General features: G+C 35.4%; 1 protein-coding gene across 1 annotated transcript; it reads left to right on the top strand.

The window, feature by feature from the left end:
- On the top strand, window positions 22,104-26,766 carry LOC109235463 (protein trichome birefringence-like 2). The gene is made up of 5 exons (XM_019401579.1): window positions 22,104-23,386; window positions 23,970-24,162; window positions 24,249-24,439; window positions 24,576-24,734; window positions 26,156-26,766. Exons 1-5 carry the CDS (start codon window positions 22,425-22,427, stop codon window positions 26,496-26,498), a joined length of 1,848 nt encoding a protein of 615 aa, XP_019257124.1. The 5' UTR covers window positions 22,104-22,424; the 3' UTR covers window positions 26,499-26,766.

The raw sequence follows: 27,072 nt of genomic DNA, 5'->3' as shown, positions 1-27,072 counted from the left end.
AGGCAAATAGGGTTGGTTGGCTGGCCTTGTCTTCACGAGAGGCGCCATCACGACCGGAGCGGGGTTTGGGTCGTGACAGTTACTGACAGTATTGAGGCAGAACTCTACATTGAAAGCGTAGTTTGTCCAATTTCACAAAACTCACACTAAAGGCTGCTAGAACTCAGGTGAATGACAGTCGTGTAGCAGTGTTCCCTTTATACATTTTTTCGCGTGTTTTTGAATTATGCTGCTTTTGTCAAATATTTAGCAAGACATTGCATATTTAATGGCCCTCTTTACACCACCATCTACTTTGATATCTTGGTTGTCCTTTTTTGTTTTTTGCATATTTTCAAGGAACAATAACATTGTGCAAGAACTTTTCTGTATTTTGTGTTTGGTGGCTTCAGCATTCTAAATTCTAAGTGAATAACATTGGACATTCTTTCTCCTTTTAAGCGGTGTGCACATGATCGCGTCAGTAGACAGAATAAGAGTAAAGAGCATTAAGGCGCTGGTGAATACGCCAATAATAATTAGCAAAGCACTTGGCAGGGTCATTGTTTGATCTAGGGCCTTGTTTAATGATCGTTTTTAGTGATACGTGTTGAGGAGACAAATGAATCACAGAAATCATGGAATAACAGTTAACTTCTGATATATTATAAAGTTTGGATGTTTTTCCTTGCTGCTAATAGCTTACTGTTATTTTTTAGTCAATCAAACGGCGGAATCTTCTTTCACTTTGGTGACTCCATTGACTTGGGAAAGGTGGGTTGAAGCAGGAAAATTTTTAGGAAGTGTTTAGCTGCTATATAATTTTGAGTGTATCAGGCTTTTATCCGGTAGTCATTCTCTCCATTTCCCCAAGCTTTACTGTATGACACGTATCCTGGTTTTATTTTAATGATCCAGAATTTGTTTACTAAACTACGCTGACCATAGTTGAGAAGGTAGATGTTACCATCATTTTAGTTAACAAAAGCTGTCTAACTTTTGTAAGATATCCTCATTTTCCAAAATTTTAAATCATTTTGGGTTGAGCATACCGCAGTTCGAATTGCTAATTTGTAGTGTTCAAGAAACTCTGAAATTTATGTCCTTTTCACATCTTTTTTCCTTTCCATATATCTACTGAGACTGTACAGTGCAAAAACTAATGGGAGGAGTTTTCTGATTGTTGTAGACACATATAGCACCTGCAACTAAGAGAGAACCCCCTATTGATAAGGTTCTCATGTGTAAGACATCCACCTCTAAAAGTCACCCAGCTGAAACATGCAACTTAAGTTGGAATTTTGACCTTTCACACTAATTTCCATGGCCATTCATCAACGATTCTATTTGTCATGCCCCCTAGCATCTAGGTTTAAGGAGTATCCTTGCATGAACTTTCACACTCTCAAATTCATCTCTTTATGATCTAATCAAATGCACTCAACTCGCGAGCAAACTAGATTTACATGAAAACTTCTATTGGTTATGCGTCCATGAGAAATGAACGTTTGACCTGGAAAATACGTAGATTGATGCTTACTGACAAACCAACCTTTAGTGGTTTAAACTTGTGTTTAGCTCAGAAAATTGCCTTCTCAATAAGAACAGCAACGAATACTCACATATTGTCAATGATTGCAGGTTGCTGTGGAATCATGCATGTGTACGGTGGCGGAGCCACATGCACCCTAGAGGTGTCACCGATACCCCTTCGTCGGAAAATTACACTGTTTAACTCGGTAATTTTTTTAAATATGTATATATACTATATAATGACACCCCTTGACTTCTTGGTGAGTTTATTTCTTTTTATTTTAACTCTCCTTAATAAAATTTTTTGCTCCGTCACTGCATGTATACAGGGAAACAAACTAACTATTTGATGTTTTGGCAATATTTTGGGCAACTCCACTACTACTACTACCACCACTATAACTAACTGTATTAGATGTGGTCTGTGGTCTATGGTCTATTTGCTATAGGGCTGCTTATCGGGCAGCTATTTACGCTTAACGGTTCGGCTTATCGGTTATCGGTTATCGGTTTTTAAATGTATTAATCCGCTAGCCACCCGATAAGATATCGGGCGGATTAGTATCGGTTTAGCTATTATCGGGCGGTTTATTGGTCTATTTTAATATGTATTACGGAGGCCTATTTTGGCAACACACTGATACAGTGATAAGGTGATACCACAGCTGCACAACCGGATATATTAAAAAATTTCAACATACTGATAGTATCACAAGATACAACCAATAATGGACAAACATACTAGAACCTTCACACACTGAGGAGCAAGTCAGTAAGCTCCTCAAAATTAGCTAAAATGCAGCCAAGCTTATGGCTCTACAGTCTGCACATTCTTTAGCTAACATAGCACTTCCTAACGTGGCAATTACATTCGTCAAAATGAGTCCAGAACTTTATAAAAGCAAATGGTTTCTTCACCAATCATACACACAATACACACCACAAAAATCATTCTTAAAATTCTATCAAAGAGATAAGTACAACAACATCCAATATCAGTAGGAGCAAGTTCAGGCTATGGTCGTATGGAGGAAACGAGGAGGTGAGCCGCTCACTCTCAAAACACAACAACAACAACCCTATCTCAAAACACACCTCTCTTGCGTCGCCGCTCACTCTCTACTCTCTGAAGGTTGAGGCAACACAACAACCCAACTGCTCTCGCATACGACCATATCCACAGGATCATATATGGTTATTATGTATCCACATCGAATACACTAAGCTCTTGAGTTTTGTAAAAACTAGTCTTAAAAATATCTCATATATTATTAAAAATATATCTAAGTTATAAAATGGAGGATAATGGTAAATGTATGCAAGTTTATGAAAATGATAAATGCCGGGCCTATTTAGAAAAATCAATAGAGAAAAAGCTCTACCCGTTTTTTTCCTTTAATTGAATGTTGTTATCATAAACTTTTTAAAAGTAAAAATTTGATAATGTAGAACTGTATAAAAGAAAAAGTATAATCTAACATCGCTTCTTTTTGGTACTGCCCAATAGACTTTCCGATGCGAAATTAAATCTAATTGGCCCAAATACAAGTACCAGACACCGAGTAGAAAACAAAAAAAAATAGAGTAGCATATTTTTATTAGATTTATAATCCTTGTGAAAACTAACTTGGGTTATAAAAGTAAAGAATTTTGTTATGTTGATTGAGCAGATAATATTTTTATAAGATCTATAAATCCTTGTGAAAGTTAACTTTAGTTCCAAACGTAAAGAATTTTGTTATGTCGATGCGTAAAATAGTTTTATTATATTTAAAAATTAAAGTTAATGTATTTTCTAAACCTAAAAGGAGTTAAACTGCTCGAAAATTTGACCTAAAATATTTAGGCCTTTGTGTTTTATTTAATATATACTAACAATAAAATAGTAATGTCTATCAAATTGAAATTTTGTTCTATCTATTAAAATTCTAAAGTCACGCCAATAATTACTCATGGAAAAGACACTTTGAAGAATCTTTTTCCTCTCTGGAAGATAAAGAATCCCAAACATTAAAGGATTTGAAGGACTAAAAAAATTTGCCTAAAATATTAGGAAAAAATTAACCGTTCAATTTTTATTATATTTTTTTTAAAAATGTCTTACATTATATGGTATAAATAAGGAAAGATTTAATACACAAAAATTTTAGTTGAATTTGAAGTCCTAAATATTAGGAAATTAATTAAATGACTATTTCTAAATATAAAAAAAATAATCAAATGACTATTTTGTTCAATGTGAACTATACTTTTAAAGAGTAAAAAAGGCGAACGATATTTCGCTAAGGGTATTCGTGCTTTTAATATAGTACTAGCTTTAGGGTATGCGCGTTGCGCGTGTACCCAATCTGGATCGATGAGTGAATATTTTTATAAATCACATAAATGTGATATTACTTTTTTAGTTGAGTTATAAAGTAAAAGTTTGAGCTTCTGAAATTGATGAATGCTAATCCTACATAATAAGTCAATAAAGAAAGAAATTCTATCTTATATAGTCACAATCATCATTCAGTATATACAATTAATCTTAGTTTCATTCTAAAAACACAAACATGATCAGCTAACTTACATAAGTTAGTCGCTTTTCTTTCTCGTGAGCAAAATACAAATTCTTCCATTTCTTTAATCAATATGAATTAATATGTGAATTCTTTTCGACTGAAAGAATAAATTACTATCACAAAAGTAGAGTCCAACAACTAAATTTTAAAACATGACACTATTTGTCAATTTAACTTCACTTATAACACCGGTACGTTGAAGATGCTATGCTTAAGCTATGAGAATGCAGAAGCAAATTCTTAATTTTGTTAGAGTGACTTTTTAAGTAAAAAGAGAAGGTTTTAAAAATCTCTTTTTATATTGACTTTTTTTCATTTGAGTACCAAGTAAATGTTTTTTATTTTTATAAACTTGTCTAAATTTTTCAACACATTTATAAAATTATTTTAGTCTGCATTTATGTTATATTATCCTATATTTTAATTTGCGGAATATCTAAAATAAAACATAGTGTCTCTCTACATTAGGCAAACAGAATAGCAAGGTCATTAAGTCAAACTGTCGCTTTTTAAATGTTACAATTCTTTTATAAACCATACAAAGTATGGAATTCTAAGACAAAATCAATATCTTTCTTTTTAGTTGACTCTAACATCATAACATTCATAAAATTATTATTCTATATCTTTTTTTTGTGTAATATTCACTCTTTAAATTAGGCAAACTCAATAATAATGCAAGTCAAGCTCCCAATGCACTAAAATGATGATTTGTTATTAGCTCCCAAGTCCCAACGCACATTATTAATTGGAAAATATAAATTCACACAACTTTAGATTTGATCAGGTACATAAAACTAAAAGTATGGTACGTGTATATTTAAGCAGAAGCGAAAATATTGTCTACTTTGTTACTTGGCACAAATTATTCAAGAAGGAAAAAAGATTGAAATTCCTAAATATTAGGAGTGTATACATAATTCAAATAAGGAAACGTTTGATAGTATTTTTAAAATTTTAAATATTAGGAAAATAACCAAATGACTATTTTGTCTAGTGTGAACTCTATTTTAAAGGGGGCAAAAAAAGGCGAACGACATTTCGCTAAGAGCCTTCGTGCTTTTAATATAGTATTTTAAATATTAGGAAAATAACCAAATGACTATTTTGTCTAGTGTGAACTCTATTTTAAAGNTATATATATATATATATATATATATATATATATTATGCTTTACACGTCCGCTTCCAGGACGTCACGCCCACGCGTCTCCTGACTGTAATGGTTGGGCTTGGCTCTGCTCGCCGGTTGTGCTGCGTGAGCCTCCGATGCCTCCAAGCAAGCGAAGGTTTTCGGGGTAATCGCCGCGCGTCTTTCCCATGCTCCATGACAACGGCGGTACCCCGAAACAAAGGGGCCAGTCTTCGTCGTGTCGGGGTATCCCGATCCGGATGCCACGAAAATTTAGGGAAGCCTTTTTCTTAAAAGACTTTCTGCGACCGGTGAGAAAGCGGACGACTTTAGGGCTTAAAGAAACACCTTTCTGTTTCATATTGAGTCCTCAGAGGTGCGGCCCACTTGGTATATATATATATATATATATATATATATATATATATATATATATATATATATATATATATATATTCTACCTGCTGTATAAAATTAGAAGTACTTAATTCAGCTACTGTATAGAAATAAAATATTTCTAATTAAGAGAAAGCATGAAACTTTAATGCTCAACAAAATCTAAAGTTTCATATAATACATCTCAAACAAATTACTTATAAACTTGTAGTTAAGAACCAGCATTAGTAAACATTTATTGACTACATCTTTAACAGATATAGATATATTCTATATTTTAATACACTATGTTAAATGAAACAGCTGAAATGAATGATATACTTAGATAGATACCACAACATGAGATAAGTTTTGCATTTAGTTTAGGGAGTGATGAATTCCTCTCGTCAATCATGCTTAAAAAAACAAAAGAAAGTTAAAATGATGCTTGTTCTATTGCTAGAACAAAGAAAGTAGCTTCCAATTTAATTGGATGCGGCACACTTGTTATGTCAAGGAAGAGGCAAACCAAAAAATAAAGATGATAAAGAACACCAAATTTTAACGTGGAAAATCCTTCAAATCGAAGGTAAAAATCACGGGATCACAAAGATCCAAAAAATCTACTATAACAATAAGAGGGTTACAAAAGTTCTCCAAATTGGTTACACAACAAGTGCCAAACACGGAGCAACAATAGCAACAAGAGCAACAACTAATCAATTGAAGAATTAAAGAGGAGAATCCACAAAAATAAAGTTGCTATTCGAGGCTCGAAATCAGGTCCTACGGGCCTCCAAATCCGATCTCCACCGTTCAAATCAAAGACCAATATGTTAAGAACACTAGGTCAAAATTTCAGTCTGATCCAACGGTTAACGAATCGAAAAATGTGATTTGAAGTTGGCTGGTCGGAATAAAAATCTGCAGCCAAAACAAATACTTTTTCTTCTCTCTTCTCTGTTGATGAAAGCTCTCTCAAAAACCACTCTTATGTGCTTAAGTCTTTCAAAGACTTGTATCAATGAGCATAGAATAATTCTTCAAGGTCGTCCTATTTATAGATCAAGAGTGGTGCTTTCTCTTAAAGCCAAAACCCACTCAAAATAGAAATAAACACCGAATCCAATTCCGAATAGGAATGGAAACCAAAAGAGAATAGGATTAGGCCATCGGGCCTTTGGCTGGACAACATGGGCATGTGCCCAACAAACTCCCCCTCCAGCCAAGGGGCCAAATGTGTCTTCAAGTAGAGGAACTATTGACAGGCTCCATGCCTGCCAATTTTCTGCAAAATTCATGTTTATCTGCAACCACCACCTTTGTCAGCATATCCGAGGGATTTTCATCAGTGTGTATCTTCTCAACCTCAAATAATTTCTCTTCCACGGCCATTCTTATCCAATGATACTTTCTATTTATATGTTTGGTCTTAGAATGAAAAGTGGAGTGCTTGGTGAGACAGATAGCACTCTGATTATCACAAAATAAGATGTACCTTGGCTGCTCAAAGCTAAGATCATTAATAAACTCATTCATCCACAATAGTTCTTTGAAACCTTCTGTGACAGCAATATATTCGGCTTCTGTGGTGGATAGAGCTATACACTTCTGTAGTCTAGATTGCCAAGAAACAGCTCCCCCTGCAAAAGTGATCAAATAACCAGAAGTAGATCTTAAATTATCAAGATTGCCTCCTATCAGAGTCTGTGTAACAAACAAGTTCAGGCTTCCATTGCCAAAGCACAACTTCAAATCTGCAGTACCTTTCAAATACCTTAATATCCATTTTACTACATCCCAATGTTCTTTTCCAGGATTAGAAAGGAATCTACTAACAGTACCAACGGCATGTGCAATATCTGGTCTAGTGCAAACCATAGCATACATCAAGCTACCAACGGCAGAAGAGTAAGGAATACGAGACATCTCCTTTTTCTCTTTAGCAGTAGATGGACTCTAACTAATACTCAATTTGAAGTGTTTAGCAAGGGGAGTACTAACCACTTTTGCATCTGTCATATTGAACCTCTTGAGTACCTTCTCAATGTATTGCTTTTGGGACAGAAATAACTCCTTTCTATCTCTGTGTCGGTAGATTTGAATGCCCAAGATTTTCTTAGCTAGCCCAAGTTCTTCATCGCAAACGATTTGCTCAATTGCTTCTTAAGGACTGTAATTCTGGATTTATTCTTTCCAACAATAAGCATGTCATCCACATAAAGCAATAAAATAATAAAATCATCATCAGAAAACTTTTGGAAAAATACACAGTGGTCTGAAGAAGTTTACTTATACCCTTGTTCTTCTATGACAGATTCAAACTTCAAATACCATTGCCTTGGAGCTTGTTTCAATCCATACATGCTCTTTTTCAATTTGCAGACATAATTTTCTTTTCCCTTAGTTACAAAATCCTCAGGTTGCTCCATATAAATCTCCTCATCTAAATCACCATAAAGAAAAGTAGTCTTGACATCCATCTGCTCAACCTCTAAATTTAGACTTGCAGCTAAGCCTAGAACCACAAGAATAGAAGACATCTTCACAACGGGGGAGAAATTTTTATCAAAGTCAACTCCCTTCTTTTGGCCAAAACCTTTAACAACTAACCTTGCCTTGTATCTAGGCGCAAAGGTATGGTTATCTTGCTTTATTCTGAATATCCATTTGTTAGATAAAGCTCACTTACCTTTCGGCAATTTTACTAACTCGTATGTGCCATTCTCATGGAGTGACTTCATCTCATCTTCCATGGCTTCAATCCACTGATCTTTATGAGTATCTTGCATGCCTTCATAATAATTCTCAGGTGCTCCCATATCAGTCAAAAGTACATACTCATCAGAAGGATAGCGCATGGATTTTTGCTTCTCCCTTGTAGATCTTCTAAGAGAGGTTTTAGGAGCATTCGAAGTAGTTACCTGAGCAGGAATTGGTTGCTGATCAACCACAAATTCATCAAGTGAAGCATCCATAACATCTATACTATGATGATCATTTTGATCTTGATCACTATCTCCATCATTGTCTTGGGTTCCTTCATGTAAAATAGGTGCCTTGGCATTAGAAACTAGATCACTATCAACTAAGCTCTCATTACTCTGAGAATCTATCTTCTCGGCTTTGTCAATATCTTCAATACTCTGTTCTTCAAAGAATATTGCATCACGGTTTCTAATAAGTTTTATTGTCAACTAGATCATAAAAACGATACCCGAATTCATCTTGACCATAACCGATAAAGATGCACTGCTTAGTTTTGACATCCAGTTTCGATCGTTCATCTTTAGGAACATGCACACAAGCTTTACACCCAAAAACTCTCAGGTGATCATAAGAAACATCTTTGGCATACCAAACTCTATCTGGGACATCACCATCCAAAGAAACAGTAGGAGACAAATTGATAACATAGGCAACAGTGTTAAGTTCTTCCGCCCAAAATGTATTTGGAAGTTTAGCTTATAAAAGCAAGCATCTAACTCTCTCAACTAGAGTTCTATTCATCCTCACTGCCAAACCATTCAATTGAGGCATCTTGGGTGGAGTTTTCTGATGACGAATTCCTTATTCCTTGCAATAGCTATCAAAGGGACCACAATATTCACCACCATTGTCAGTGCGAATACACTTTAATTTCTTCCCCTCCGTCTCTCAACTAAGGCCTGAAATTCCTTAAGCACGCCAAGTGCTTGATCTTTAGATTTCAAAGGATACACCCAAAGCTTACGAGAATGATCATCAATGAAGGTCACATAGTAAGGTGCACCACCTTTTGACTTTACTTTAAAAGGACCATACAAATCAGAGTGCACTAGCTCCAATAAATTGAGCTTTCTTGAGGGAGGAAGGCTATGAAAGGAAACCCTTTTCTGTTTGCCAGCTAAACAATGGATACACCTTTTCAGCATTGCTTGTTTCACTCCAGAAAGCAAACTTTTCTTAGCCAAACACGTAATCACCCTCTCGCTCATATGACTCACTCTTTGTGCCACAATTCTAATAAAGTATCACTTTCCACCAGATTTATTGAGTCATTAAGAATAGAGCCCCGTGTCACATATAAATGACCAGACTTGACTCCTCGAGCCACTACTAACGAGCCCTTGGTGAGCTTCCACTGCTATTAAAGAGGGCATTATGGTAACCTTCATCGTCTAATCTTCCTGCGGAGATCAAATTAAAAGGAAAGTCTGGAGCATGCTTGACATCTTGAAGAACAAGTCAACTATACAGCTGGAACGCAACTGCAGAAAGTGACTGTCCGCAACTGTACAAAGAGGAACACAATAGGGACCTGGTCCCTTAGAGTTCTCTGACAGAAGTATGAGTCTACTATGCAGCTGGAAAGCAACTGCAGAAAGTGACTGCCTGCAACTGTGCAGCAAACAGTGTAGCAGTCACTTCCCATTGAGAAGAAGCATGTACTAACCAAGATTTGACATCACCATGGTAATGTCTTTTGTAGTATAACAATCTGGTGCATGGGATCTGATCACTCGAACACTTGCAAATCAGAAAAGAAAACATTTTCTCAAGTGCTAGCAACAACCTCTCTCAAGAACAAAGCTGCTGCAACCTCAAGGACCGGATCCAAGATTGAAGATATCTTAAGTCCTTAGGTTTGTTGAGTCTTTGTTATATGTTCTTCATTGTAACTCCTATCCTGCTTTCTTAGAAGCTTTGTCTTAGGAAAACCAAAAATCCGAGTTTATGTTGTGACTAGGCTTAGTCATAAGTTTAATGTCTTGAAGAGCCGCAAAGTGGCTTGTGGTGAGGGCATCACAAGTTAGTCAAGGTCTTTGTAATAGAGTTATTACAAAGTGACTTGTGGTGAGAGTATCACAAGTTAGTTAAAGTCTTTGTAACTAGAGAATCACAAAGTGGCTTGTGGTGAGAGTACCACAAGCTAGTTGAGTTGAATCCTTTGTAATAGAGCCATTACAAAGTGGCTTGTAATAGGTGTTTACAAGTTAGTGAAGTTGAAAGCCTACAAGTGTAGGTCGTGGTTTTTGTGATCCCCTTGTGTGGGATTTTTCCACGTAAAAATTCCCCTATCTTCTTTACTTACAATTTTATTAGCATTCTCAGCATAACCTCGTAGAGGATCGGGTACTCTACTGTTTGGTGGACTCATACAAACTAACAATTGGTATCAGAGCGGGTTTTTTCTAAAAGGCTAACACCTAGAAAGGATCCTTATGGCTGCTCCACCAAATCTTGAAAAAGGTACTGGAAGAACTTCCATTTTAAATGACAAGAACCTGGTGCTCGAAGCCGATAGAAATGACTCAAGTGAGGAAGACAGTGACATGGCTTACCTAACCAAAAGATTTTAGAAGATGGTCGGAAGAAATAGAGAAATGCTAAAAATGGGTAGCTCCAGCAAACCAAAAAACTAGATCTCTGTCATAAGTGTGGAAAGACTGGACATTTCATCAAAGACTGTCCTCTCTTGAAGCAAGAGTTCTCTAAGAATAAGCCTGAAAAAACAGCTAAGAGGAACCTGATGCCCTCAAGGACTTCAAGAAAAAGAGATATGCTTGCAACGTGGTGAAACAGGCTCTTGCATCATCGGTAGACTCCTTTGGTGTGTCTGAAGATGAAACTGATGCTGGTGATAGCTCCATGATGGCAAGTGAAGGCGAGGAAAATGAATATGACTCAACCTTTGCGTTGATGGCAAAACAAGATGATGATGAAGACGATGATAACAAGGAGGTAAATTTCAGGGATGTTCAGAGAAATCTGAAATCCTACTCTCTTAAGAAACTCATGTCTTTAGCTAGTGTATTGATCGATGCCTATCATAGTCTTGTGGAGGTAGGGATTCCGTGATCTTAGAACTAGGAGAAGCTGAACAAACTAGAGATGACTTAATGGCTGTAGTTATCGACCATAAAGAAACCATTCAAAACCTCAAAGAAGAAAGAAATGATCTCTTGGCAGTAATTGCAGACCTAAGGGAAACAATAGAGAGACTGGAGATTAAGTCAAAACCTGAAAATTCTGGAAAAGGAAAGGAGATAGCTAGTGAGGAACACATTAGGCTTGAAAATGAGTTAAAAGCTGCTAAAACTAGGATATGTGGTGAACTCGAGAAAAATAGGCAGCTTCAAGCTGAATTGAAGAAAGTAAAAAGTGATCTTGAGAAATCTCTCAAGTGGACCTGGTCCTCAGATGTTGTCACTGCCATGCACTTCAATAATAGTGGAAACAGGCAGGGAATCGGGTTCCAAAAGAAGAAAACTCCTTACAACCCTCACAGCAAGTACGTCACAGTTCCTGATAACTGGCTTTGTACCCACTGTGGGAACAATGGGCACTTCAAAGAAAATTGCCAGGCCAGGGTTCAATCTGTACAGAAAAACAAAGTGTTTGTTGAAGAAATGACTACTAAAGAGGGACCAGGTACCACTCGCAAAAAACGAGTACTGCCTGCATGGACTAGAAAAGCTCTCATTCATCCTTTTTCTCATTACAAGGGACCCAAACTAGTTTGGGTTCCTAAATCTAACCCATAATTTACATGTGCAGGGAACAGTGAGAGGAAGCGGACTGCAATGGACCATGGACAGTGGATGCTCAAAGCACATAACTGGAAGCACCATGGACTCTCTCTCACTGAAAGCCCTGCAGGAAGGGAATGTATCCCTTAAAAACAAAAGGGGGGGGGGTTACATTCTCGGTGTTTGAAAAGTTGGAAAGCCTTTTTGACACTCAATTGAGAACGTGTACTATGTGGATGGCCTGAAGTACAGTCTCCTGAGTGTTTCTCAAATCTATGATAAAGGGATCAAAGTAGAGTTCTTATCAAAAGTGTGCACAGTTACCAATCTGGTAACTGGCGAAGTGGTCTTAGTAGCCTTCATCGTCTAATCTTCCTGCAGAGATCAAATTGAAAGGAAAGTCTAGAGCATGCTTGGCATCTTGAAGTACAATTCAACTATACAGCTGGAACGCAACTGCAGAAAGTGACTGTCCGCAACTATACAAAGAGGAACACAACAGGGACCTGGTCCCTTAGAGTTCTCTGACAGAAGTATGAATCAACTATGCAGCTGGAAAGCAACTGTAGAAAGTGACTGCCTGTAACTGTACACGCGACAATGCAGCAGACAGTGCAGCAGTCACTTCCCATTGAGAAGAAGCATGTACTAACCAAGATTTGACATCACCATGGTAATGTCTTTTGTAGTATAACAATCTGGTGCATGGGATCTGATCACCCGAACACTTGCAAATCAGAAAAGAAAACATTTTCTCAAGTGCTAGCAACAACCTCTCTCAAGAACAAAGCTGCTGCAACCTCAAGGACCGGATCCAAGATTGAAGATATCGTAAGTCCTTAGGTTTGTTGAGTCTTTGTTATATGTTCTTCATTGTAACTCCTATCCTTCTTTCTTAGAAGCTTTGTCTTAGGAAAACCAAAAATCCGTAAACTTCCAAGTTTATGTTGTGACTAGGCTTAGTCATAAGTTTAAAGTCTTAGTAACTAGAAGAGCCGCAAAGTGGCTTGTGGTGAGGGCATCACAAGTTAGTCAAAGTCTTTGTAATAGAGTTATTACAAAGTGGCTTGTGGTGAGAGTATCACAAGTTAGTTAAAGTATTTGTAACTAGAGAGTCACAAAGTGGCTTGTGGTGAGAGTACCACAAGTTAGTTGAGTTGAATCCTTTGTAATAGAGTCATTACAAAGTGGCTTGTAATAGGTGTTTACAAGTTAGTGAAGTTGAAAGCCTACAAGTGTAGGTCGTGGTTTTTTTGATCCCCTTGTGTGGGATTTTTCCATGTAAAAAATCCCTTGTCTTCTTTACTTACAGTTTTATTAGCATTCTCAGCATAACCTCATAGAGGATCAGGTACTCTACTGTTTGGTGGACTCATACAAACTAACATTAACGTTGAACCATTATTAGTTTTCAAACAAACTGTGCCAACACCAAACACCTTAACTTCACTGGCATTGCCCATCTTTAACATTCCAAAATCAACAGGAGTATAAGATGAGAAAAAAATCTTTTCTTGGTGTGACATGTGAGGTAGCTCCAGAATCTACTATCCAGCTCGTCTCATGGGATACCAAATTGATGACGTTTTCATCATAAGCAAAAAGAAGGTTAGCTCGAACAATAGCAGCAACATTGTTCTCGTTATTTTCAGCTTTCTTTCCTTCTCTAATATCTTGATTCAACTTGCGGCAAAACCTTTTGATGTGTCCTTTCTTGCCACAGTGGTTGCATGTAATATTATATTATTTGGACCTTGACTTACTTCTACTTTTACCTCTATTCCTTGAGTATCTTGTTCTATCTCTCCCCCGGTCTTGTGTAACCAAGATATCTGCTTGTGAGGACGAACCCTGAGATTTTCTCCTTACTTCCTCGTTAAACATACCACTCTTGGCATATTCCATGGTCACCTTACCTCCAGGAGCTGAATTTGTCAAAGAAACACGAAGAGTTTCCCAAGAGACTGCAGAGTATTAAGAAGCCAAAGTCCTTGTATCTCATCATCAAAATTAACTCCCATTCCAGACAGCTGACCAAGGACGCCCTGAAAATCATTTATGTGATCAAGGATAGGGCTGCCTTCCTTGTATTTAAAGGTCATCAATTGCTTTAGCAGGAACAACTTGTTGTTCCCAGTTTTTGAAGCATAAAGAGTCTCTAGCTTTTCCCACAATGATCTCGCATGTATCTCGTTCACAATATGGTTGCGAACATTATCTTCAACCCATTGTCGTATATATCCACATACTTGTTGGTGCTCGAAATCTCAATCTTCATCGGATATACTCTCGCGTTTATGAGCTGAAAAAACGGGTAGATGCATCTTCTTCACGAACAACAAGTCTTTCATCTTGCTTCTCCAAATATTATAATTTCTCCCATTTAAACATACCATCTTGCTCATATTCGCCTCCATTTTGAAAAATATTTGCTTTTCTAGCTTCCGCATTACACCTGACTTTTTTGGTCCTAACAAGTGGTATTAGAGCGAGGTTCAAGACAGGTTCATCTTGGCGGATTCAGTTCTAGTCGCAACGTATTTGATGATATCATGATTTTTGTTTGAGAAATTTGACAGGAGTACTACTCACGTTGAGACAAACTTTGTGGCGGAGATTTGGAGATGCGGCCTGTTGAAGGCTATGTGAAGAAGGTGGATCAAGTTTATTTTATCAGAAAATTCATGTCAAGGGGGAGAATTGTTAGGCATTTATCCAGATTTTCTTACCATAATTGGTTTTCCTATCTCATGAAGGAAAGGACAACATATTACCATAATTGGGTTTTTCTTTTCCGAGAAGAAAAATATAATTCTTCCATATTTGGCTAGTCCCTTTTTTTTGTAGGAAAAGGTCTGGAGTTCTATAAATTGAAGGTTCGTCCTTCTCATTCAGTAGCATCCATAATGTAGCCATATGGGGTTTGAGAGTCGTGTTTAGGGGGAGAACTTTAAGGGACAAGTGTTAGTGTGTCACTTGTGTTTGCCTCTTCGTGAGGTTGTTCTCTCGATATTTTGTACTCTCTTTTATAATAGTGGATTGCATCTCCGTCGTGGACGTAGGTCAATTGATCGAACCACGTTAAATATTTGTGTGTCTTTTAGTATATTTCTCTTTTGTTGTCGGACTTATCGTCGTTCAAGGTTTGCTTGGCTAGATTCCGCATGACACGGGATTTTTTCAGTCCTAACAACACTTTGGGTCCTTTGGAGATAAACTTGAAAACATGGTTATTGACTTACAACTTGTTTGATTGTTAGTTATTGTATTGTATCGTATTATTACTTTAAATACGATGTTTGTTTTTGTCGTTACTTAAATTTTATTGTATCGTATTGTTAATTAAATTCGTCGTCACGTAACGACGAAATGTGCCGCATTACGTAACAACCGATTTGGTATGGTTGCGTCGTTGTCTTGTCTTTTTCTCTCATCTCACCCTTCATTGTTATTAAATAATTTTATTTTATCATTTACCCTACCTTTTTATATAATAAATTTACCCTGAACCATAATTTTTCTTAATAATATTGCAAATTTATTCTTCATATTGCTGGTACGTGATATCATGAAACAACACCAAACAATACGATATATCCAAACATTGTATTTATCAAATAATACAATACAATACGATACATTATGAAATGATGGGTAACAATCATCCAAACAAGCTGTTATTGTTACAAAGTTTTATTGTTTTATTTCATACGTGAGTTAATTTGTGTCAATGGGCTAAGAAGCCGGAATAGCCAGTATAAGTTGTGCCAGTAACTATTTTTGACTATGAAATTTCAGCTCATGGCCAACCCAAAGTCTAAACATTAATTTTGATATGATGTTCTGATACTTAAAGCCATAAAGATGATTTTCCCATGGCCTTATTTGTTGGACACCATGAATTGTTAATTTAACAGAACGTCCCACGAAGATCTACAACTTACAAAATAAGATTAAATTTTTCATTTTCATTGATGCAAAAAACATGTTTTAATTTTTATTTACTTGATTTTAGTCCAATACAAAAGAAAGCAAGATGAATTCCCAGTTAACATTAACGAACACAAACTTAGAAGATTATTTATCCATGTAACAAATCAATATTAGTAAATATGCAATAATCCCCTCATATTATCGTGTCTAAGGCAATGCTCTAGCTATTTCCCCACAAAAGTTGCACTTCATCCATATCTAGCATACTGCATACCCTAACCCCTTGGACTGCTTTGCTCGTTACCTTTCTCATCCCTTTTCTTTTTTTTAAGTTTTTGAATTGCTCATCTACTGTTTTGTTGGGAAATGAATGTGCTTATTTGGGGAAAAATTGTTTCTCGATATTAGGCTAATCAGAAACTTGAGTTGGATCCTCTTTGGACCTTCTTTATCGTTGTATATTGAGCAAATATCATTTATAGCCACTCGGGCCAAACCTATAACATCTAGTAGCCCAAAATTGCAATACACATTTAATAGCCCAAAAGTAATTCTAGTGGCTAGCTCAAAAGTACTGCTTTCTGGCTTTCTGATCTTCCAATTGAAGCTCCAGCTCCCTTTCCTCTCTCTTCCTCGCCATTTCTCGGAATTAGACCTACCTTCGGCAAGCGGTTCAATTATATAAATTTGTCCGACAAAGAATGAATAGACCTTCTTGTAATTTTCTACAATGAAATTAAATAAGATAATGTCTAAAACATCTTTGCTCAACTTTGTCTTAATGCTTCAAAGTCACAAAAGTATTTTTCTATGACAAAAAATTGTTTAGTTATTTTTTTACTGCAAAAAGTTATTTAATGCATTTCAATGTGATTCTAAGGTAAATTTGTTACTTTTACATTATAAAAATAATTTAACAATATATTTTAAAATTTTAATACGGTACTAAAACACTTATTTTTGGGCTAATTTGACTAAATGACCTTGCAAATTTACAAAGAAAGGATATACCAACTGTAAATGAATGTTTAGGTGGCTGCATAAAAATGTATGTCTAAGCTCGCTTTTTTTTGGGGGTTAAAACTGTAAAGTATTATCATAGACAACTAAAGAGCACGGTAGAGAATTTAACCACCTTCTAAGAAGGATGTTAACATCTGCAAAGCCTCAGACGGGAAGAAACACGTATTTTCAGAAATTCAAGGGCTGTTGATTTGTTTTAAAAGTGGAAAAGAAAAATCATTGGCTAAAGAGAAAGAGGCAACCACCTTTGAATAAAAATCTCAAGCTCTCTGTTATTGCCTCATTTTTTTTCTGGGCTAACTTTCTTTGCTAGGGAAATCCTTTGGTTTTCACCAAATAAATTTCCTTTTTCACATGTATGTCATTAGTTGATTTTGATGGGAATCATAATTTCAGGCCCACCATTAGTATATATTTACATGGATATTTATGTATTTCTTTCGCTGATAATAGATTTGAATATTGGTATATTACAAAATATATACAAAATAGACTGTCACTATACAATTTATATACAATAGACTATCACTATACAAAACATATACGAAAATAAACTGTCATTATACAAAAAATATACTAAATAGAATGTCACTATACAAAATATATACAAAATAGACTGTCACTATATAAAAATATACTAAATAGACTATCACTATACAAAATATATACTAAATAGACTGTTACTATACAAAACATATACAAAATAGACTGTCACTATACAAGTAAGACTGTTGATATACAAAAAAAAGAAAACAGACCGTCACTATACAAAAAATATACAAAATACACTGAAAAATACAAGATATACTTATATACAAAATTTACTGTCACTATACAAAATATATACTAAATAGACTGTTACTATACAAAAATATACAAAATAGACTGTCACTACAAAAAATATATAAAACGGACTGTCAATATACAAAAAATATACAAAACAGACTATCAATATATAAAAAATACACAAATTACACTGANTATATATATATATATATATATATATATATATATATATATATATATATATATATATATATATATATATATAAAAGTATCATCCAACTACCCCATTAAATCCAGACCCACCATCGATACTCACTGTAAAAGTTCTTCGCCCACAAAATACTATTATGACCGAAGAAGAAGAAGAAGAAGAAGAAGAAGAAGAAGAAGAAGAAGAAGAAGAAGCTTGACTAGAAAACCCCACGACTTTTGCTGCCACTCTTGTATCATGCATCGTAATTGAGTAAATCTTTTTAATAATTGAATTGAAAAAATTTGTGATTTTTTCAGGTACTCAAACAAATTTTTACAGTGAGAAGTAAAAGAAATAAAGAAAAAAAATATAGATCTGAAATGAGAGATAGAGAAGGGAAGGAAAATGAAAAAAAAACCAAAAAAAGATAAAAGGAAGACGAAGAAGACACATAGAAAGAAAGAGGATAGGAATGAAAATGGTAATGAAAAAAAAATCTATGCATTGGATAGAATGAAAGAAAGATGAAAAGGAATGCAATGGATAGAGTGAAGGAAAAATAAAAAGGCTATGATTAAATATTGTTTTGGAAAGATAAATGCAATGGAAATAGATAATGGCTACAAGTTGCAAATAAATTGGGCCGAAAGGCCATTTCCTGTAAGTGGGTAAAAAAAAAGGTGAAAACCAACATAAACGAAGTCATATCACAGACTTCAGCCAAAAGAATATGACTATTACAAAATAATTTAATATATATTAGCTGACAATGAAAATAATTTTACACTATTAATATTAATTTAATCAGTAATAGTAGATTAGCAGATTTATTATTTCACAATATCATACTTACTTTAAATAGTTATCCGTTGTTGTAGGTCAACTTAACATAATTATAAAGAAGTTAAACTCATCAAAAATACTATTGTGTATCTACATACTTTACATGTCATTCTTGAGATTGCAAGGAAGTAAAATTTGATTAATATTTCAATATTTTTTTTTACAATTTCGAAATATCTAAACTTAACTAAAATAAGTTAAATAAATCTATTAATTTTAAAAGTCTATGAAATTGATACCTAATAAACGAAAAAAAAGTGCCAAATAATTAGGATTTTGGAAAAAAGAATGAAAGAAGGAAAATCTGTAAACGTCAATGAATCGAAGAGGAGCAAATTGGGTCATTTATTAGGTTTTGAGATCCAAGAGGAAGCACATGCTAAGGGAACCTAATAAAGCAAAGCTCATTATATTTGGAAGTACATTTCCGAAAGTAGGCACGTGTCAAGGATTTATGTCGGCGTCAAATTTCAGAATGCCCTCCACCTTTTTAAATGACCAAATTATCCTTCCAAATTTTCTTTTCTTCAACTTCCGAAATCCCATTTCGTCAGGAAAATGTGTCGGTCGGTCACAATTTTTTTGCTAAAAACGTAATTTAAGTCTTGTTCTGCATCCGTCCCATTTCACATGGGATAAAGTACAAATCTAAATGAATTGAAATTTATAATTAAAAATGTGTTAAGCATATTTTTTGTGGTAATGAAATCAAATTATTAAAGATAAAATTATTATTTATAATCAAATAATTTGTAAATATAAAAAAATATCATTCTCAAAACAGATTAGCGAGAAAAGTGTTTTGAATATAATGTGATAGGAGTATGTAGTATTGTAACCAAAGGTATTCTACAACAACAACAACAACGGCTCAGTGTAATCCCACAAGTGGGGTCTGGGAAGTATAATGTGTACGCAGACCTTACCCCTACCTCGAGGGGCAGAGAGGCTGTTTCCAGGAGACCCTCGGCTCAAGAAGGACAAAAAGACAATATATTAGTACCATCAATAGAATCCTAATAAAATAACAGCAATATAAGAAATACGAAATAGATGAGAAGTACAATAATAACCAGCAGATAAAGCCCTGCATCAGTAGATAACCACTAGCATCCTAAAACTAAATCCTAACTGGTTAGTCTCACTCTGGTATTCTGTTTTTGTATATTCTTACATCGTTTTAGATGGGAAGCTCTAATTTCTGATTGTAGTATCTATATGGATTAGTTACCTCCTATAGCAAATGTTGATTATTTTTAAAAAAGTACCCTTTTAAAAAATTATATTCCATAGTTACCTTTTGATTTTTTATATCCAAATATCTATTTATGGTCACATCCTACCCTTAAGCCATAAAATAAGCTTTGTATTATTTTTCTCTCTCATATCCCCTCAAATTTCTCCTATCCCCTACCCCATATCTATTCTCCCTCTCTCTCTCTCTCTACTTTCCGATGTCTTCTCCTCCGCCGGATCAAGGCTGAAGATGAACTGGACTTCGGCTTCTGTTGCTTCTACTTTTGATAAGCGGCGGAGAACACGACTTCTCCTCCGAAGATGGAGAAGAATCTGTCGATGGAGGCAGTCTATTAGAGTGGGTTCTAAGTTTCTTCTTCTCCCCTTCATCACATGCTTTGTCTTCAATCTGGTAATTACGTGCTAATCGTCGGCAACCGGAGGCAACGGTGACGGCGAGCGAGGATTGGATACTGATGCTGCTTCAACGAGACGACGTTAGGGTTGTTCTTGAACAAAGACGACGGAGTTGGGGGCTGAGCAACTTGAATTTTCTGTTAATATATTTCAATATATCTCGTTGTATTCCATTGTATGCATTGTCTTTTTTTCCATTGTATTTCAATGTATCCCGCTGTATTCTATGTATTTCATTGTATTCATTGTCTTTTTTTTTTAATTGTATTTCAATGTATCCCGCTGTATTCTATGTATTTCATTGTATTCACTGTCTCGCTATATTCCATGAATGTATTCATATGTTTTTTTAATAATATAATTTATGTATTCAGATGTATTACATAATTTCTTTGAATATTGCTACGTTTTTGGGGTGTTTTTCAGTTGAGAATCTTTTTTATAACTGGAAATACAAAATTTGTGTGTTATAATTGAGTTTGTTGAGTTATATTAGGAGTCTATTATGTTAATTGATTCACTTTCCGTTTAAAAACAGTGTAATCCCCTATTTCACGCCGTGAATACAGTCGAATACAATAATCTGTCCAGCTGTAATCCCATGTTTCATGCCATGAATACAGTCGAATACAAAAATCTGTCTAGCTGTAATCCCCTGTTTCACGCCTAGAAATGTTACTGTATTCATGAATACAGTAGCTTAAATACATCGAATACACTCTAAAAAATCTGAAAACATAGCTATAGGAAGTAATATAGTAAATGATAGCTACAACTAGCTAATAACCACTAATACATAGTGGTTTCTGAAAGTTTCTCTATCTATATCCGTATTATGGATTTTCTACTACAGTCCAATTAATTGGTAAAACTATATTTATAGTCCAATACAGTTTTGTCAATAGCACTAGAACGGTATAGCTATTGATTTTTTTATTTTATTTTTTTTATACTGTAGTTGACTCCAATGAAACTACAACGACCTTCATAATTTATTCTATAACAGTAATCGCCCTCTAAAATGAGGAAAACTTGATCTTTTTCCTATTGTGTTTGATGTGCTATAACACCACATATCCTAAGAATTAAAGCATTTATCATAAATGTGCTATTAGGGAGTACAGTCAAATATTTTTATAACAACCTAGTTTGTTCCGAATATTTATTGGATGTTATAGCGAAGTGCTGTTATATAGAAGATATATTATAACATAACATGAAAATTGGTTTTAGAAAAGCTTAGCTTTTATAGTAAAGTGTTGTTATATATGGGTGTTGTATAGAGAAATCTGACTGTACGTACGTGCCCTTTCAAGACCAAAATATATTTTCACTTTTTATGCTCTTAGTGCAAATAGCTTAACTCTTAATTAACCATTTCTTATTAGGAAAAGTAACACCACCGTAATCCTCTTTATTTGAGTTATGGCATGATGATGGGTGCACATGACTTTAGTTCAAATTGAAAAGACTAGTGGCCTAGGAGAATGAAAGAAATAAATTTGAAATTCAGATTTAATTTATTTGAAAATAAATTCTCTAGTAATTCAAACCCCACAAGTCAAAGATTGCATGTAATTTTCACCATGTGTCCTTTACACAACGAGAGAGAAAAGAAACCTTTTCTTCTACAACACTACCCTATCATCTTCTGCCTCTTCAATAAAACCCTCGCATATGTTTTTTTCTTTTTTCCTTTTTCCAAATCTCCCAAGAATATCATTCCTCTCCATTCCATTGTAATTTCCAAAAGCATCTACGAATTTCCCTAGAGAAAAATTGTTGTTCATATTGTACTAATTGGTGTACTCTACAAAGAAACTTATAGGAGTACATTTTTTTCTTCCATTAATCGCTTTTTCTGAAATGGGGTTTCTTTGAACTGGTTGTAAATTACAATGGACTTAAAGAAACTTTCATTTTCTGATCAATTTTCATACTTGGGTTCATCTCCAAGAAGGAAGATAATTGTTTCTGGCTTTGGTTTGTTTCTTGCGTCTTCTTTCATTTTTCTTTGTATTCTACTGTTCAATTATTCGTTCAAGTCTCCATTTTTAAGCCCTGTTTTTAGTGGTTTTAGTTATAGTGATAAAAGTACCCTCATTTCTTGGCCATTCTCTTCTTCTAGTAATGTTAGTACTACTAGTGTTAGTCTTAGTTCTAAGGGTTCTCACTATTCTTTAGTAGTGAATGGAACAATTGAAGGAAGCATACATGAAGGGAACTTGTCTCGGATTGTGAAAAATGGAAATCTTACCAAGAAAAGTCATCAATTAAATGGTTCTCAAGTTGATGGAAGTGGGAATTTTTCCAATTTTTCTGGGAAAGGAACAGTTTTGGGGGAAAAGGGGGAAGTTTGGGGAAATACCCATGTGGGGAATTTCTTTGAGAATGTGAAAAATGGAAGCTTTGTTGTTCAAGAATCAGGGATTACCAAGAATACCCCTCAATTGAATGGGTCACACATTGATGGAAATATCACATTTTCCAATTTTTCTGGTGCTAGTGATATTGGTTCTGTAAATAGTAATGTGGGCAGTCCTACTTATGTTGAGGATGTTGTTGGATCAAATGGTGAAAGAAAAAAAGTTGCAGTGATTGAAGGTAAAGGGGGTGTATCTGTGGAGCGTAATGGTGGAATTGGTTCAAATGATGGAAAATCATTGATTGGACGCGGCAAGGACTTTTATGGGGATTGTGATATATTTGATGGCGAATGGGTTAGAGATGACACGAAGCCATATTATCCTCCGGGTTCTTGTCCCATTATTGATAGAGATTTTGATTGTCACCTTAATAGAAGGCCAGATGATGGGTATATCAAGTGGAGATGGCAGCCATATGCATGTGATATACCGAGGTAAGAGTAACTACTAAATAATCCTTCCCTTGGTGAAGGTCTTATTCACAGTTATAATATTTGATATTGTCTATGAATTAGAACTTAGGCTTTAGAAACCCTCAATCATGGATGTTGCTATAATGTATAAAGGTGATACTTCAAATTTGACTTTTTGCCTTGAACTTGCAGAACAAGTGTTGTGGAAATACCTAAGACATAACATAGAACCGTGTATTTCCGATGCTACTTGAAACACTATAATGTATTTTCTGATCAGTTGATCCAGTATGTTTCAATTGGTTGTAAGTTTCTTAGGGCTGATATTTGTTGACTATATCTTGTTTGAAGTTTGAGAGCGCACCTTTGAGATTAATGAATAGTATTTCCCTTTGAAATGCAAGCAGGTGCCTTTGGTAAAATGCAACTATTGCCAAACTTGACGTCGTTTTAAATGGTTTTCAAAATTTGACTTTTTCTTTGTTTCCAGAATTGAACGTTTGGTATTAGTCACGTTGCTACTGGAACTTATTTGATTTAGATAGTCTATGTTACTCATTGAGTTATATTAGTCAATTAACTATTTTACTTCTTCACTTACTAGCCTCAATGCAACTGATTTTCTGGAGAGATTGAGAGGGCAAAAGCTTGTTTTCGTGGGGGATTCTTTGAATAGGAACATGTGGGAGTCCCTTGTTTGCATTCTTCGCCACAGTATCCGAGACAAAAAGCGAGTTTATGAGATATCAGGAAGGCATGAATTCAAAAAGAAGGGCTTCTATGCATTCAGATTTGAGGCAAGACTTATCTAACATCTTTCTGTGACCTGAGAATTGCTAACTCCGTTTCCTTGTCATCTTAATATGCTGTGACTTGCTTGCAGGATTATAACTGTTCTGTGGACTTTGTTAGCTCACCGTTTCTGGTCAGACAATCAGCTTTTAAGGGAAAGAATGGTTCTTTCGAGACACTAAGATTGGATTTGATGGAAAAGACTACTTCAATGTATAGTGACGCCGATATTGTAATCTTTAACACTGGTCATTGGTGGACTCATGAAAAAACCTCCAGAGGGTTAGTGCTGTATTTTGTTTCTAAAGCTTCGTCTTTATGGAGCTGTATTGTATTGTTATTTCTTTTTGTAAAAGCTGGATATTGCATGTCATTGTTGGTTGAAATATGTAAAGTTGTGCTCTTTCTGGGATTGTAGGGAAGACTACTACCAGGAAGGTAATCATGTGCATGCTAGGCTCAAGGTTTTAGAGGCGTACAAGAGAGCGCTTTCCACTTGGGCAAGGTGGGTGGATAAGAACCTTGATGGAAGCAGAACTCAAATTATTTTTAGAGGGTATTCCGCCACTCACTTCAGGTACAATTCTTTCTTACATGTTAATTTAGCTAGAACTCTAATGATGTCATGATCAGGAATTCTACTTGTAACTTACATGTTGCATTCCTTTGGTATTGAGGTTTTCTTAAGGAATCTCTTATTTGGAAGTGGGCGTGAACAATTTGAATTGTAATCCTTTTGTCCAAGTGCCGGGAGTCATACACTTCACTGACATTGTGGCTTGGATTGACCAACAACGTATTAACTGTGTATTCAGTTCTTAATTGACTGCAAACGGTGAATATTAGGGTGAAAATTAGTGAAGTCCCGAGGTTACTGGGCTGGACAATATTTGTATGGTATATTTCCATACATCGAAGGACCAAAAATGTTGTGTAGCATTTAACAGAACCACCTCAAGTTTCAGAGGTGGCTAAAGAATAGAATCAATGTGGACGTAGCAAAGAACATAACGCCATGCAATCAAAGGATCCATATAGGCGATACTAACTAGTTGGGATAAAGGTTTGGCTGTTGTTAGATTTCGGTCTTTGCAGATTTACAAGAGTCTTTTTAGTTTGGTTAGAGATTCGTATGTAGGTCTATGTTGCGCGGATTCTCTATAATGCTGCCGCATTTGTGTCGGGTCCTTAAAAAATGCACTACTTTTGGAGTGTCCGACACGCACCTGGCGACATTTTCGAAGAGTCCAAGCAACATAGATGTAGGTACAGGGATAAGTGTGGGATTTTAAAAACCTTTAGTTTTAGATCATCTTATAAATAGGAAATTTAGTAAATTACTGGCTAATTCGTTGTAGGTTAATCATTAGTTTAATGTTTACATTTTCTGGCTCGATGGTGTGGGACTGTAAATTGGAAGATGTAACTGAACGAGACATAGCCTGGATGATATAAAATTATTGTACAGCCCAATACCTACTTTGTGCTGGTTTCAGACATTAAATCTGTTTTACCTATTAAAAGCAAATCTCCTGAAGATGAAAATTTTGAATGGAAGACTTCAACGAATTCCTAGGCCGATTATGCTGGAAAATCGTCTGATGACAGGCATAGTCTTTTCGGTGGGATGAGGACTTCGAGAGAGGTCTGGGAAGGTTATCTCTAAAAATGATGCTCTCCTGTTTTGCTAGTAGTCTTGTTTTTTGGTTAGATAAAGGTATATGTTGTCAAGTGAGATGGTCGAGTACTTGTGCTGACTGCAAACTTACTGGCCGTAGAAGAATGATCACTCGAAAGATCAACTAGTAGCAAAATATGTTGATTCCTTCAAAATTAAATAAGCTAGCACATTTTCCCCTGACTTCTTTTCTTTCATTTACATGTACTCTCTGATGGTGTTGTCTCATGTAGAAACTACCATGCCATCAATCTTGTTACAACGATTGTTCTCCTTTTGTTGATCCATGATCATAAACAGTTTTATGCTGTTTTACACAGGGGAGGTCCATGGAACTCAGGTGGGCAGTGCCATAAAGAAACGGAACCAATATTCAAGAAGGCTTATTTGAAAAAGTACCCTTCAAAGATGAAAGTCCTACATCACGTGCTTCATAATATGACGACCCCTGTCATCTATATGAACATTAGTAGGCTTACAGACTATAGAAAAGATGGTCACCCATCGATATACAGAAAGGAGTATAACACAGTAGAAGAACAAATGGCGGGTGAGCACGCTCAAGATTGCAGTCATTGGTGCCTGCCAGGAGTACCGGACACTTGGAACGAGTTGTTATATGTATCTCTCCTGAAAAGCAGAAAAGGTTTGTGGAAAAACTGAAGTTGAACTGGATTATTTGTCCAGATTTCTTTTGGTCATTCTTTCTATTTTTGGTACTTGTCCATATAGAGCAGGTAGCATTACAGATAGTTCTTGTGTATTCTTGGAGTTGAAAAGTTGAACTGTACAATTGTACAGCATTCTGCTATTTTAGGAAAAAAAAAAAAAAAAGGGAATGATGAAGCAAATTCTTGATTAGCTGCCATTGGTGTATATTGAACGTTTAAGCATGAAATATCCACAATGAATGGAGTTTGGTATGCTTATAGCATAATCCGTTGGTAGATTATAATTCAGTAATTTGCTTACCTATCAAAAAATTAAAGGAAGATTATAATTCAGGGATCAAATATTAAATAAATTGTGAAGTGATTGGATTGAATGGATAAAGATTATGGTAGAATGTGTGAAAATTTTCACCCTATGCGAATATTTGATTGATCACACTAAAATATGAGAGATAGGGACTCTAATACTAGTCCTATTTGGTTTGCAATTGGATTAATTGTTTTTTTCCCAGCCTTTAGCCTTGATTTGAAATTCGAATCATTCACATACTAGGGGGGGGGAGGGG

The sequence above is a fragment of the Nicotiana attenuata genome, chromosome 12 (assembly GCF_001879085.1).
Source record: "Nicotiana attenuata strain UT chromosome 12, NIATTr2, whole genome shotgun sequence".
Classification (NCBI taxonomy): Eukaryota; Viridiplantae; Streptophyta; class Magnoliopsida; order Solanales; family Solanaceae; genus Nicotiana; species Nicotiana attenuata.
Note: the sequence above shows the minus strand (reverse complement) of the source record. Positions and strands in the feature narration are given on the sequence as shown.